This window comes from Mytilus californianus, unplaced genomic scaffold (genome assembly GCF_021869535.1).
Source record: "Mytilus californianus isolate M0D057914Y unplaced genomic scaffold, xbMytCali1.0.p SCAF_9, whole genome shotgun sequence".
Classification (NCBI taxonomy): Eukaryota; Metazoa; Mollusca; class Bivalvia; order Mytilida; family Mytilidae; genus Mytilus; species Mytilus californianus.
Genome location: NW_026262745.1, coordinates 17,153,796 through 17,170,311, shown reverse-complemented (window position 1 = coordinate 17,170,311; position 16,516 = coordinate 17,153,796). Strand labels below are relative to the sequence as shown.

Sequence of the window (16,516 nt, the reverse complement as noted above, 5' to 3'; positions counted from 1 at the left end):
CTGTCCATATCTCAAATATTACAATCAATAAGTCAACTTTATTTGGTGTATGTTATGATTGTTAGAAGTACATGCCAGTGGCGGATCCATAACCTTTTATAAGGGGGGGACTCCAGTCATGCTTCAGTGATTCCCTATATAAGTAACCAAGTTTTTCCCACAAAAGGGGAGAGTCGGGTCCACCAGCCCCCTGGATCCGCCTATGCATGCCTGTCTGACAGGATTCGTCTGATCTTAACCTCTTTTAATCACTGTTTTCAAGTTAAGAGACATTCACACATAAAGTCCTTTTATCAGGTGAGACTTCGTTGAAACAAATGTGCACTCAAATATTTAAATCAGAATTCACCATATGACTGCTTACAAAGGATAGACATAATTGCAAATCATTTAATCTAAATGCTCCAGAGAATGATCTTGCACATATATATAGATTCTACCATTTCGTCAGATCCAACCTCAGCCTGAACCAACTAAAGTTGTATTGCTAGATAATTTTTTTGGAATAACCAAAAGAAAAAACTATGCAAATATTAACATAAATAAAGTGAAAAAAGTACTTGTTTGTAAAGGGTCCTAAAATTTCCGTCAGGCATACATCAGTTGTTCTTGACTTGGTGTTCTTTGTGTTACATTTATTTATCTATTGATTTATGAGATTTGAACATCGGTAAACTACTGTTGTCTTAATGATGACGGCATTGTATCAAATGATCTTCTGAGTTCTTATAGATCAACTCTATTTGTTGTGTAGAATCATTGCATATGACTCTTGTCGTGTAGACAGGGTACACCGAACCTTGAAAACATAACTTGGGGTTTAATCACAGTTTTCATGATTATGCCAGTTTCTCGAAAGCTCATATTTAAACTGTATTTCGTGTTTAGCATGCTTGTTTGTTGTATCAGTCTTTTTGAAAGGGATCATTTGACAATGTCCTTGTTTTCATAGATTATTGATCAACCTAAAATGTTTGGTTTGCAAAAAAAAAGTAGACATAGTCGAGCTCTCTTGAATAATAGTTCACATACATGATCTATTACGCAAGATAATTTACATTTATATTATATATAAATATCTTTTTTGAATAATTGAATATTTTGTTATTTGATCAGTGTTGATTATAACTACCTTGATCGATAATGTAAGTAACAGATTTTCATAAGCATTAATGACCTTTTCGATCACAACATTGTGTAACAGCATTCATACATAGCATCCACGTAGACGACTGAATAAAAGGAACTTGAAAATACATCAACTAAAATATCTTATATTTTTTCATCTAACAGAGACCCTTCTTCTTCTAGATGAATATTTTTTAACTCTTAAGTTTTAATAACAAAACAATTCTAGCTCGAAACAAAGATGCATTGTGGGAAATAAAAAAAGTCATAAGGAAGAAAAAAAAATAAAACAAACAACACCATCCCTTGAAAGAGGAACGAAAGATACCAGAGGGACAGTCAAACTCATAGATCGAAAACAAACTGACAACGCCATGGCCAAAAATAAAAAGATAAACAGACAAATAATACTACAGATGACACAATATAGAAAACTAAAGACTAGGCAACACGAACCCCACCAAAAACTGGGGGTGACCTCAGGTGCTCTGGAAGGGTAAGCAGATCCTGCTCCACATGTGGCACCCGTCGTGTTGCTTATGTTATTACAAATCCAGTAAATAGTCTAATTCGATAGGTCACATTCGTGAAAAGGGAAGGGTATTGTAGTTACGACATAAGGAACATATCCGATATCATCTGTGAAACGGTTATTCCATAACGGTCAACCAACTCGTGATGGCGTCCGTAAAATTTACGAAGAGATGATTTCAACTTCACCATTTGGAACTCTTGGTTCAATAGCTTCCTTGTGAGCAGCAATCCTCTATCAAGGAAATCATGATAGGAAATACAAGCCCGGGAATATCGTATCAATTGGGAGATATATACTCCGTATGCAGGCGCTGCTAGAATGTTGCTACATAGAAATGGAAAGTTCACAATTGGGAAGCTGAAATCATCTCTTTTGTCGTAAAGTTTTGTTTTCAACCGACCCTCATTGTCAATTTCTAGATGTAAGTCAAGATATGAGGCAGACTTAACTGTATCTGTAGTATCCTTTATCCCTAGTTCGATGGGATAGATTCGTTCAACATAGTCACCAAATTTTGTATTATTTAGAATTTTACAAAATACACAGGTATAATGTAACAATTTTTTTATATGATAATATAAAAAATATATGAAAAACATGGAGTGTCAAACACGTAATTAAGTTTGGCCAATGTAATCTAAGTAAGGTCATATTTCCTAGATGGGTAGCTATGTATTATTTAGTGAGAGAACATCGTCTATATAGCGGAACGTAAAGTTAAAGGATATTGCTAACTTCTTATCTTTCTTCCTAAGAAGTTCCTGTATGAAGTCAGCCTCATAATAATAAAGAAACAAGTCGGCAAGAAGAGAGGCACAATTGGTTCCCATTGGAATTCCGACAGTCTGTTGAAAAACACGTCCTCCAAACGTAACAAATATGTTGTCAATCAAGAAATCAAGCATCTTGATAATGTCAGTTTCAGAGAATTTTTTGTTTGAATCAGAATGATTCTTTACGAAGTAGGATTCATTTCTCCCCAAGACAAGATACTTGTATCTGCGTTCGCCATTCTTTTTAATGAAACAAAGTAATACCAACTCTTTCAATTTGTCTTTTTGTTTGGAATGGGGAATACTTGTGTAAAGTGTAGAAAAATCAAATGTTTTAATACAATTGCAAGATGAGAGAGTCTTGAAATAATGCAGCAGTCGACAAACACATCACAAACAGTCGAAGATGAACAAAACACCACAAAAATCATTGATTGAACTCATTTGCTTCTGAACTGTCAACAATTCCTGTTCAAACAGTGATACTTAGAGTGTTACTCCTATCAAATCTGTTTTGATATGATTCGTAACAAAAGTGGATGCATTATGAAGTATCAACATAACAAAATGTTTCTTTTTTCTCTAAGACACAAGTAAACTTAGAAAACATCGGCACATACGATAGAATGCGAAAGTCAAAAATCGAAAACAGTTTTAGGACAAAAGATTGACAGGACTGTCAGATATATAAGGCAATTGCACAAACATTGGAAAGGAAAAATAATAAAATAAAACCAAAACAATGTAGATAGTTTTTAACATTGTCAAAAAGCGTGAGATTTGGTATGTAATCTAACCAGGTTCATACACCAATTTTTATTAAAATGTCCTGTACCAATTCAGAAATATGGCAGCTGTTATCAGCTGGTTCGTTTCTATGTGTGTTGGCGTTTGATTTTTTTTGCACTTGGGTATTCCTGTTGGTCCTTTGTTTTCCTCTAATAGTTGATGTGTTTCTCCCGGTTTGGTTTGTAACTCGGATTTTTTTTTTCTCAATCGATTTATGACTTTTGAACACCCATATACTACTGTTGCCTTTATTTGATTGTATTGAATGTAGTACTTTCATAGTAAAAATTCGAAATGACAATGTCATTTTTACCAATAAAAACTTTGGATTAAAACATCATTTTAAGCAGAGATCGAAGTAATCATAGTAGGAAACTCAAACAATGGAATATGGTAGTAACTTAGATATATAAATTCAATATGCAGACCATGAAAATTCGTATCAACTAGGATATATTAACTAAAATTCTAGACCATTGAATATTGTAAAAGAGATATCGAAGGAATGTTCAAGATCATAAACCGAAAACGAATTGTCAATACCAAAAAAAAAAAAGACTTAAAGACAGACAATATATTTTTCATTGAGGCACAACACGTGTTAAGCTAATCTGTCGATATATGTATGTAGCTTGTCTGCTCATAGACCCATCACGTGTTTTGATTATGATTCGTATAGAATACCAATTTTGTCTAAAAGTTTTGTTCTTAGATACCCTAACTCCTGGTCTCTAGATGTATTTCTAGATATAAGCCAAAAACTGCATTTGACCCATATGTTCTATTTTTAGCCATGACAGCCATGTTTGTTGATGGATAAAAACTTCAGATACAATTTATAAACTAGATACCTTAAGTAAGATTCAGTTAAAGTTTGAAGGTATTTGTCCCAGGAGTTTCAAAGGAGAAGATTCTTGAAATAGTTTACGTCAACGACGACATACGATGCTGGGCCAAATACTTTCAAACTTTAACTGAATGTTTCTTAAGGTAGAACTAGTTTATAAATTGTATCCGAAGTTTGATCCATCAACAAACATGGCTGCCATGGCTAAAAAAAGAACATATCGGTCAAATGCAGTTTTTGGCTTATATACTAAAAACTGAAGTATTTAGATCAAATCTGACGTTGGGTAAAAATGTTCAATAGGTCAAGATCTATCAGCCCTTTATTTTTCAGCCAAACCGAACAATCTATTGTTAGGTTGCTTCAACTAAATTGATAATTTTAAGGACATTTTGCAGTTTTTGGTGATTATCTTGAATATTATTGAAGATAAAGGTAAACTGTTAACAGCAAAAATGTTCAACATAGTAAGATCTACAAAAAAGTTCATATGATCAAAATTGTCAATTGACCTCTTATGGAGTTATTGGCCTTTAAAGACAATTTTTTCACACTTTCTTCATCTAGTTTGCATGCCTTATTTGGAAAAACGTCTGCTTTGAAACTGCTGAATTTTGAGCCAACCTAGGGCTGAATGAGTTACAGACTATCTAGTATAAATTTTGTATTTTATTCCCTTGCACGTCAAGAAACATAGCCACTATAGAAATACTTGAACATAGGGGTAAAATTGAGAATGGAATAAAATTAAAATTGAGAATGGAAATGGGGAATGTGTCAAAGAGACAACAACAGCCTTGGCAAAAAAAAACCAACAAAAAAAAAACGACTTAAAGATAAACAAAAGTCAACATAACACATCATGAAATACTGAAGACTGACTAACACGAACCCCATAAAAACAGGATATGCAGATCCTTTTCGTCGTATTTCGCATGCCAGAACAAACTCGGTGACAAGTCTAATTCGGTAGATCGCATTTGAAAAAAAGTCGTGATTGTGGTCACGACAATTGAAACATATTCATTGTCGTCTGTGAAACAGAAATTTCATAGAGGTCAACCAACTTGTAATTTGGCTTTTCTGATTATGTTTCACGTTTTTTTTGTAACACTTTTCTTAATGTAGAACTTTTTCAATGATGTTTATAAAGTTAACTAGTCACAAAGTCAAAACGTAAGAAAATATCACGTAAAAGTCTAATGAATTAAATATGCCTTTTCAGTCAATCTCAATTTGAAAAATGTAAACATAGAATAACAAATTGAAGGTAATGCCAGCTTCCTAACTACAGGCTCTTTTTTTAGGGTCAGCACAATTTTTGTTGTGTGTCATCATTAATTATTGTTGAATAAGTAAAAGTATTGAAAATTTAATAATTCAATACTGGAACTTTGTTGTTAAATGCTTTAAACTATTTTTAAGAACTCATCAATATTGTACAGCACATTAATTTCAGACATCGAGAAAAACGAACATACAATAGGGTAACCTAAAAAAACCCGAGTATGCGAAGAAAGGAAACCACATGGCCCAAAAGTAAATAACGGAAAAAAGATATAAAAACTTACAAAATATTGCATAGCAAACTACAGATTGAGAAACTCGAACCCATACAAAATGTTGGAGGGAATCAAGTGCTCCAGAAGGATCAGTAGCTCTTGCAAAATGTCGAGACCCGTAGTGTGCCTCCTTTTTTTTAGATTTCATGTCAAAACACGTAAGGATGTACACCTCTGAGGAGCCAAAAATTTCTAGAATTAAATTTTTTTTCTTAACCTGATTTTTGGGTTTATATGACTGTAAAAAAATAATTGATGAAGAAAAAATCATATGGTGGTGCACTTTTTATTTTGCTACGGCCCATTGAAAGTACCCAATTTTGATGATTTTCCCATTTTTCATCAATTTTTACTCAATTTTGGGCTATTATCGTGAAAAAATCACAGTTCCACAATTAAACTTTTTTCATACTTTCAATAAAGATGAAGTGGACCAATCTGAATAAATTTAACTTAAAAAAACTATAGGTAGGTGTTAATATAAGAAAGTTTTATCATATTTTGATGCTTTTTTGTGTTAAATTAACCATGACTGACCTTAATTTATATATAAATATATTTGGAGTTTCATTCATTTTTTGTTTGATTAAAATATAATTATAAAATAACAATATGGAACAAAATGAAAAAATAAAAAAAGGAAATTCAAGATAAAGTGTATTGTATAAAACTTTATTTACAATTCACATTGTGATTCAGGATATATGTAATGAACATACAATTATAATTATTTATCTTGTTTTTGATTATCTTGTTTTTGTTTCACTGAACAACAGTCTTGGTTTCCTTGACTGACGTATTAGATTATTGTTAACATATGGTTTTGTTCTCGTCCTGTTTTCTCTGTGTAAACTGTTTACCTACAAACAAGACATATAACGTCATTCTGACTTCTAGCTAAATGGAAATTAAATTCATTTCAACTTTTTATCATATAGTTTTTATACTTGTAGAGAATGTAGATGGAAATTGTGTATACAGGATACGAGAAACCTTAGGTAGTGCTGTAAGAACCATAGTACAAATTTATTAAAAATGATACAAGGATACGATCATTTGATCTTAAGGGGGGCTATGTTTTTTTCCTAAAAAATATTCTGAATCCCAATCTGATGGAGAAAGAAAATTGTGGTCAAGCAGATGACAAAAAAAAAAAATACTCTAAATCCAGATTTTCCCCATATATATCTTAAATTGTTTAATTTTGAAAGTTTGATTGACAGCATTGAAAAACTAGAAAAAAAGTGTTCACTCTTTGCCCAAAAAGATTTTCTGACCCGGACGAGAAACCATAATCCCTCCCCCTTTAAGGTTAAATGGTTGCTCCCTAAGAAATTGATTAAAAATACATACTCTTATAGACAGATAGATATGTGTAATCCTTCTTTATTAAAGATTAAAACAATAACATATTTTTTTAAATTGAATAAAATTGTCTTATTAAAAATAAGAATATATAAACTTCAAAAAATAGCAGCAAGATTAATTCTTGATGCAGATCCTTTTTCCCCATCAGCCGCCTTATTTAAAGAACTTTGATGGAATACAGTAGAAAATAGAGTCAAATACCACAAAGTTTTACTGCTATAACAATGTATGCCGAAAGAAGCACCACAGTACCAGTACTTTAAAAGTTTCAATCTATATCTGTTAATAATCCTTATGCGTTAAGGGATGTTACTCCAGCTAGTTTGAAAGTTCCTAATCCAAAAACTGAACTGTTTAAAAAATCTTTTGCTTATTTTAGATCATTTTTTTTTGGAACGGACTACCATATGAAATGCGTAAAGTGCAAAACACTTTTTCTTTTAAAGAAATTACAAAACGATACTGGAGGCAGTCCCAATATTCAGTCTTGAAATAATTGCAACTATTAATTTTTAGAATGGATGATTTTGATTTGTATATAATATCTATTTACTACACGTACTCTGTAACTGTTTCTAATGGTACATATACACTGAACTATCATGAGTATACGATTGTGAACTGACTATGTGTTAATATGTTGTATGTTTGCTTTTTTTCTCTTATTATAATTTTTTACTTGTATTGTATATGAGGGCGTCAGGGAAGATTAGTAAGTAAAACTAACTTTGTTTACCCTCTTTAAATAAAGAATTTATTATTATTATTACTATTATTATTATTATTATTATTATTATTATTATTATTATTATTATTATTATTATTATAAAGATGTTTGAATATTTTACTCTCTTGTTAAAGTTGTAATTATGAGAATGATACATTATGATAGACATGTTTTATTATTTTATTGAAAGTTTTGTTTGTGTATTTTTTTCTCTAGATTATACATGTATAAAAATGTACTCATACTTACAGTTACATGTATGTCATGCTCACAGTGTAGAATAAGATGTTTTTATGGCCCACTTAGGGGCATAATGTGTTTTGGTCTGTGCGTCCGTTTTTTCGTTCGTCCTTTCGTTCGGTCGTCCTTGTGTTCCTCCATCTGTTCCGCTTAAGGTTAAAGCTATGGTTAATTTATTTATTTTGCTGGATAAACTATCTATAAAATTATTATTCTAGATGACATTTAACATCAGTACTATCTGGGATGGTCGGCAAATAGACCACGACCCAGTCATAATCTCATTAGATCGAGACAGATGTAACAATGTGATAATGACAGTTGATGCACCTTTCTTTAATGATCCAGCCAATCCTGGTAGTACTCCTGGTCAAGCATTACCTGGACTATTGAATTATAAAGGTAAGTCATATACTTGGTATCTGGAGTAATTTCGTACCGTAACCATTTCGTACCATAAATGCCATTTATTACCCAAATTGACAATTTTGTACCTCAAACAATCTAATTAAAATTAAATCTCCGCACTTGCTCCTCGTTGTTTATATGTTCGCGCGTGGGAGATCTAACAACAGCCGCTTGAGGGTCATGTCTAGGGTCAAATTTGCTGTAGCCAATCAGCGAAGGTGCTACAAAGTGTTAGGGTATTGGACTGGCATAGGAGTCTTAGTAGCGTATAGAGGTCTTCCGAATGTATATAAACAAAAATGGCAGCCCCCATGCGAAAAACGTTTCGTAACATACAACTGTAATAATAGTTTGTATTATTGCCTTCCGAGGTTAAAATGGCATCAAGTGAAGTATGCACCCCAAGGAAAATATCAGTATGAACAAATATTTGTGTTTTATGCGGTTTTTCTTTCATCCAGATAGAAATCTCCTCAACGGGAGAACGTGTTGAAAAAAAACTGTTCAAACTGAAACTTCAGCAGAACTCAGAGAGAATCGCAATAATTTCTAGTGTTGTTACTGGTTTTGAAGTAAACGCCGAAGTAGACAATGACAATGGCGTCTGTATTAAATGTTTTAGAAAAGTCCAACAGTCAATCAAATTAAAGTCTAAAGAAAGATGCATTAAAAATTCAAGAAGAACTAAGTGACTAACTTCTGGTGTCTTACCAGCTGACCAATCAGAAAGATTAATTGCTAATAGATTTGTTAATCTGCAAGGTGGAACAAACAATAATATAAGCTTAGATGAATACATGAGAGATGTTGAACAAGGATACAAAAGTAACATGTTCAGGGACATCAGACAAAGGAAAGTATCCTTCAACACTCTAAAGAGTATCCTCACCTAGTTAATTTTGCAAGCCATTTTGATAACATTACCAATTTAACAGGAAAGAAGGGGTTCCACCATATACGGTCATACCAAGCTGATGTTCAGAAAATTGCAAAAGACCTACTACAAGAAAATGTACTACATGTAACATATAAAACTTCAAGAATAATAACAATTAAGTGCAAGGAGCTAAAAAAAGACAAAAACCCATTTGACAGTGCATTTATAGGACTTCATACATTGATTCATCGCCATGACATCAACCAACAGTCCCCTTCCATCGCCTTCAAATCCACATATTTGAAAAATATTGCTTGGAATTAAATTATTGTGAATAAAGTGTGCAGGTTTAATTTTCTCTTAAGTCATAACTTTAATTAGCTGGTACTTTTTAGTAGTTTGTTACTGATATTAAAGTGTCATAAGTCAATGAGACATCAACCCAACAAACAAAGTAATGAAATACTTTCAGTTTAGTTGCAGAATATCATGGTCATTTTTGATTAGGCAGCATAACTACCTACAAAAACATGTTTATTAAAATGTGGCCTGATTTCTAATGAGACAACTATTCAAAAGGGACCAACTTATTTTTCTGTATTAAAGTTCACAGTTCCACCTCTGACTTTGAGTAAAACAGCAAGCTGTACAAAGACCCGAAATGACTTTGTGAAAACATCAAGCACGTTTGTACAAAACAACAATGAGATAAAAACCAAACTTTTACAGATTTGTTCACAAGGCGACCAGCATGCAGATATTTACCCTATATGTACATGTAAAGAGCTGTTGATAAAACTTATACAAGGTGGTGTTGGTTAAATGTGCTTTCCTGAGTGATGAAGTTATTAGTGCACATTATTTGGTTCAATTTCTTTCTTAGTCAAATTAAACACAGTAACTTAATATAATAAAATGCTCTGCTGGGCCCAGCTTGATACGACTGCAGAGGTCGAACCCTGAACAGTTGGGGCAAGTATGGACACAACAGTCAAGCTTGATACAGCACTGAATTTGGATTGTGATTAAATATTTGACACAGCATAGGTTTCTGACACAGAATAAATGTGGTCTAAGAACTTATATATTTTTAATTTACCTATTCAAACACAAGTTATTGACTGGAAACTAGAAAAATGCTTGTTTTTTGGCCCCTTTTTGGTTCAAAATTCCTAAACATTTAGGGAAATTATCCCCAAACTCAAACCTAGCTTTCCCTTTGTGATATGGAACCTTGTAGTACAATTTCAGAACGATCCATACACTTACACACAAGTTATTGTCATGAAACTAGAAAAATACTTGTTTTTTGCCCCTTTTTGGCCCTTAATTACTAAAATTTTGAGGCAATTACCCCCAAAATCAATCCCAGCCTTCCCTTTGTGATATGGAACCTTGTGGTACAATGTCAGAGAGATCCATACACTAACAAGTAATGTCTGGAAGTTACAAAAATGCTTATTTTTGGCCCCTCATTCCTGAACTGTTGGTACCATAACCCCCAAAATCAATCCCCACCTTACTTTCATGACTTTTGTGGTATTGAACTTTATGGTAAAATTTCATGGAGATCCATTTACTTTAACTAAAGTAAGAGTGCGAAAACCAATGTGTCTTTGGACAACGATGCCAACGTCATACCAATATACGACCGCAAAATTATTTTGTGGTCGTATAAAAAAGAAGATGTGGTATTAAGTCTATATTTGACTGTTTTCTTGATGAACACATTGGTCTTGAACAAAGTTGTAAGTAAGATATAGTCCCACTTCATGTTATTGTCTTGAATATGCATGAAATATTTGCCACTGAAACCCAAGTGAAGAAATCAATAATCAATCAACCTGTCAATGTTTATTTTGAGCAAAAATAATCATTCTCTATGTATACTGTTGGCTACACCAAGTTAAATACAATGAGTTTGCTATATAGAACAAATATAACATCATCAAGAACAATGAACAAAAAGGTCAAAGTCATACATGTCGTATGAACCATGCCAAAACTTAGTACAAAAGGACATACATCAATAGCAATAACTCTATACACCAATGATAGTTGACTTGTTGAATAATAAACCATGAAAAGTCAAGGTCAGAAACCAACCAGTGATTTTTATAGTTCGTTCCTGTGTTGTACTGTTACACCACTGTCCCAGGTTAGGATCCTGCTAACATGTTTAACCCCGCCACATTCTGTATGTATGTGCCTGTCCTAAATCAGGAGCCTTAGGTAATTCAGTGGTTGTCGTTTGTTTATGTGTTACATATTTGTTTTTCGTTCATTTTTTGTACATAAATTAGGCTGTTAGTTTTCTTGTTTGAATTGTTTTACATTTGTCATTTCAGGGCCTTTTATAGCTGACTATGCAGTATCGGCTTTGCTCATTGTTGAAGGCCGTACAGTGACCTATAGTTGTTACTTTCTGTGTCATTTGGTCTCTTTTGGAGAGTTGTCTAATCATGCTCATTGGCTATCATTCCACATCTTCTTTTTTATATAACATGTACATCTTACAATAATTCCACACCAAATATATTTTTCTGTTTGTTTATCAGGTTTATAGTAATCGAGATGCAGACTTGACCCTGAATATTATATGCTTGTTTCATGAAATGAGGTCAAGATTAGGCTAATCTGCAACCATATCTGACAGACATGACAGACATGGCAGACATGGTTTTCTCTTTTGAATTTTTTCATATTTTTCTGGTCGGGGCCTTTTGTAGCCGACTAAAGGCATGGGTTTTTCTCGTTGTTCTACAATTGCTTATATCAAGTTATTGAAAAGTCTGGAGGGTAGTTGTCTGATTCGCAATCATACCGCATCTCTTTATTTTTAAGATGAAAACAAGTAAATATCTTATGATGTGTGTCAATCAGTTACTGTCTCATTTGTTTTTATACACTACATCTCTTTTTGTCACATTGACAGCTGCAGGCATGACATGAACCCAGATCTAGAGTGGCAATACAGCAATTGTAAGGGGGTTAAAAGTCAAAAAAATTTGAAGAGTCTAAAGTTGAATAAGTTACAGAAACCAGATACTGAAAAATTAAATAAATAAATATCAACTGTTTTAATCATCTTGTATTTCTAATAAAGCCATATCAAGATCTTCGAAGTATTCATAGGCCGACAAATTGTAGTCTTCAGTATCGCTATCTGAAACAGCAGAATCTTCTTGCTCCTCAAGCTCCTCAACAACTTCTTCTGACAGAAATAACTTCTCAAGAGGTAACATATCACAGGATTCACAATTACAAGACTTAGTACACAAGTCACAGCATGAATGTTTCCTGATTTCTTTCTTCATCAAATCATCCAAGTCTGAAGTTCTGAGGAAATTACACATCAGATCCTTTCTCCTACAATCTTTAGCTTTAAGAATTGCCTTAACTTCCGGTTTCAACTTCTGCAAGTGGTATCCATTGTATAGGATAATGGCAACTGATGGATTTCCATCCCTCCCCACTCGCCCTATTTCTTGCAGCAAATCTACCAGATTATTTGGAGGTCCAAATAATACCACTCCACTACACTTTTTTACATCTAAACCCATTCCCAGGGCACTGGTTGACAAAATAAGTCTCAAAACACTACTTTCCTCCTTCAATGCATTAATTATGATGTTTTTGTTAACATCTGGAGTTTCAGAATGGAACATCTCATAATACTTGGAACAATGTGGCAATTCTGTAACAATGTATTTATAAAGTTTGGAAGTGTCATTTATCGATGAACAATACAAAAGTGTACGTGGAAAGTCATGACGTTTTTCCTCTAATGCATCTACTAACCATGTCATTCCCATTTCAATTTAATTTTTAATTTTGGAAGATATTAGTTTAATATTAGACTTGTTTGGTGATAAATTAATTTCTGTTGTGTCCTCCGCTAGCTGCAATATTTTCATGACTTTTTTCCTAAAGCTTACAGTGCAAGTTGCACTTAAAGCCAATACTGTAGCATCGGAAAAGAGGGATCTTAGTTCACCTACATTTGAAAAACATTTCCGAAAAGCCTTTTTTTCTGTCTCCTTCATCTTGGCCCCTGAAAGAAAAATAGAAATAAGTACTTCTATAAAAACTTTTATAAAAGGTAAATATCAGCACCTCTTGCCTAGATTGTTAATTCTTATGGCAAAACAAAATTAAATACATGTATGTGCTTGTCCATATTGTTATGTAACAGCCTATCATTCAGTGGTTGTTGTTGGTTGCTGTCTATCACATTTGTTTAGGGTTTTATTTTTCATACATTCTTATAATTACATTGTAATGGTTCATCATTTTGCAAGTAGTGGTCTTAAAAGAGATTACTTTTTAGTATTAGGTTATCTCGTTCTTGAAAGCTGTACAGTTCTGTACCAGTGGTCTTAATTTTTTACTTCTATATTTTTGAAAATCTAAATTCATAAAAATTGGAAGGGAGTACACATCAATATATAGAAACAATTCATCAAAGTTTCATGCAAATTAGTTGAATAGTTTTTGAGTTACTGTCTGACAGGTTGACGATTGACAGACAGTCACAGGTTAGGGGAGGGTCGGGATCCCGCTTACATGTTTAACCCTGCCACATTCTGTATAGTGCCTGTCCCAAGTCAGGAGCCTGTAATTCAGTAGTTGTCATTTGTTTATGTGTTACATACATTTGTATTTGTTTTTCGTTCATCTTTTATGCATAAATTAGGCCGTTTGTTTTCTCGTTTGAATTGTTTTACATTATCATTTCGGGGCCTTTGATAGCTGACTATGCGGTATGGGCTTTGCTCATTGTTGAAGGCCGTACGGTGACCTATAGTTGTTTATTTCTGTGTCATTTGGTCACTTGTGGAGAGTTGTCTCATTTGCAATCCTACCACTATTCTTTTTTATATACACAACGGTATACCATAATCCCTCCTGTAAATGTGCGAATAGAAATGAACATGGGGAATAAACATTGTATCCACTTACCAAATTGCTATTGTGTGAAACTCATCAATTACGTCCAACTTAATGTTCAACTTCTTTAAACAAGTTCTCCAATAGGGATCACCAACCAATGTTTTCTGGAGATGCAAAAATGACATCTATCAACCCCTCTTTGATTTGATCGTCACTCTGGGGAAGATGATCCTAAAGTAAAATGCAAAAAAAATGTAGGTGGGCAGTCTCCAAAAAGACATATTTCTATGATAACTTCTATAATTTAAATGTACACTGTACAAATACCCTTTCTCCATTTCACTGCGTTTGATTAAAGATTGAAATCCAATGAAATAATTCTTATTGTTGTAAAGTCCAATACAGAAATGAATATAGCTGAGATTTCAATGAATGCATGGCATATTTTCTCGATTTTGAGATGTTTCTGCCAATGTATCTGTTTGGCCATACAACAAGGTCTTTTAGACTGCACTTTTTCATATTTTTTTTTTTATTTTTTCATTGTTTAACACCTGAACACAAACATGACAAATAACAATCTAATTTAAAAATTAAGTTTCCCGTACGTTTCTGAGCCATGTAAAGCTGATTATGCTGTATCATTTTGCTCATTGTTGAAGGTCAGATGGTTACCTATAGTTGTAAACTTTGTCATTTGTTGTCTGGTGGAGAGTTGAGTTGGCAATTTTACTTCAAGTCTTGTACATGTACAACATCTTCTTATTCTTATATGCATGTATATTTGTTTTGAGATAGATTATTAGTACATGTAATTAACAACATTTCCCTTGGACTCCCGCTTCATTAATACAACATGTAGTATATATCTTTATACAAAGTATGAAGAACTAGCATTATGGCCAAAACGACTGTAAAATACTGGCAATATGACCAATACAATCTGTTCTCGGTGAAATGAGACAAATTTATGTGCTACCATGGCTATGATCAACTGCTTCTGCAGTTTTTTTTTAACTTTGCTCATGTATATCTAAGTTTCATATTACTGCTTTGTTACTGTTAGTCATGTGTATGTGTTGACATACTGAAGTTTAAATGTATGTTCCTGCAAATAAATTTTATTTTATTTGATAAGGCATACATGTACATCTTTGCCTGGTCAGATGCGGATCCAGGACTATGGAAAAGGGGGCCCTGCATCTAGACACCATAAGGTGTGGGAATAACGTCTTAAGACATTTTTGTAAGATAGAGGCATTGCATTAATTATAAAAGTAGCTCCAACAGCATAGGCGGATCCAGGGGGGCCTGGGCCCCCCTTTTGTGGGAAAAATTTAGTTGATTATATAGGGAATCACTGAAGCATGACTGGAGCGGGCCCCCTCTTAGGTCAGTCAGTGGGCCCCCTTACAAAAAGTTCTGGATCCGCCACTGTACAGGGGGATAACATGTCACCCCCTAACTGATTTCTCATGTGTTATACACATCTTTATTATACAACACTGCCAACATAATAATTATAATGTAAATTAGGTGTTTAATGGCATTAAATACTATAGTATAGACTATTCCATTTATTGAAGCCTTACTACCACTGCATGCTTAAAGTTATACTTACCTTTGTATGCAGCAGTAATATTTCCAATGTGCGAGAGTTTTTCCACCTGGTCCTGCATCAGAGCTACTAAGGGACAACAGACTAAAACTTTTCAGTCAGAACTGTTTTCAATAACCTCCCGGACAACTGGAAGGTACAGTTGAAACGGCAGTGACTTGCCAAAACCAGTCGGGAGTACAGCCACGCACTTCTTCTTGTTAACTAAACACTCTCAAATTTCCTTTTGCTCCTTCTTTATATCATTTAGACCAAATTTTGGCAAAACTTTTGTCAAAACGTTGTCCAAACTGGGCGCATCCATGTTTTTTAACGATCCGATAATGGTATACAAGCCCATCGCTGATTGGTTAATCGAAATTGATTTTCTGCACGCTGATTGGTCGGTCAAAGTTCACCAAATTCGACCCTAGACATGACCCTCAAGCGGCTGTTGTTAGATCTCCCACGCGCGACATATAAACAACGAGGAGCAAGTGCGGAGATTTAATTTTAATTAGATTGTACCTCAAATTTCCCAATTCGTACCATGAACATACAGTTATTATATTTCGTACCATAAGTAACCGTTTCGTACCATATGGAAAATAAGATTTACCATTTCGTACCATATGGAAAAAATACTTTACTATTTTGTACCATACGTCAAAAATGCTTATCATATAGTACCATATGAAAATATAACTTTACCATATCATACTTTGTTACTTTTTTTATTTTGAGTTGAGTCCATATCCATTTTCAATTAAGT

The 16,516-nt window shown here is 33.5% G+C and overlaps 1 protein-coding gene across 2 annotated transcripts; it reads right to left on the bottom strand.

Moving 5' to 3' along the window:
* Positions 1 to 12,319: 12,319 nt before the first annotated feature.
* Positions 12,320 to 16,169, bottom strand: LOC127714781 (putative ATP-dependent DNA helicase Q1). Of its 2 annotated transcripts, XM_052220820.1 has the most exons (3): positions 15,769 to 16,169; positions 14,217 to 14,378; positions 12,320 to 13,308 (listed from the first exon to the last, which is right to left on the bottom strand). In XM_052220820.1, the coding sequence occupies exon 3, from the start codon at positions 13,067 to 13,069 to the stop codon at positions 12,335 to 12,337; it is 735 nt and encodes a 244-aa protein (XP_052076780.1). In that variant the 5' UTR covers positions 13,070 to 13,308; positions 14,217 to 14,378; positions 15,769 to 16,169; the 3' UTR covers positions 12,320 to 12,334. The 2 variants fall into 2 exon arrangements, with proteins under 2 accessions (XP_052076780.1, XP_052076781.1); XM_052220821.1 differs by lacking the exon at positions 14,217 to 14,378.
* Between the last annotated feature and the right edge of the window lie 347 nt (positions 16,170 to 16,516).

Coding starts and splice junctions, on each gene's coding strand:
- LOC127714781 (XM_052220820.1), bottom strand. CDS start 13,069: ATGGGAATGACATGGTTAGTAGATGCATTAGAGGAAAAACGTCATGAC.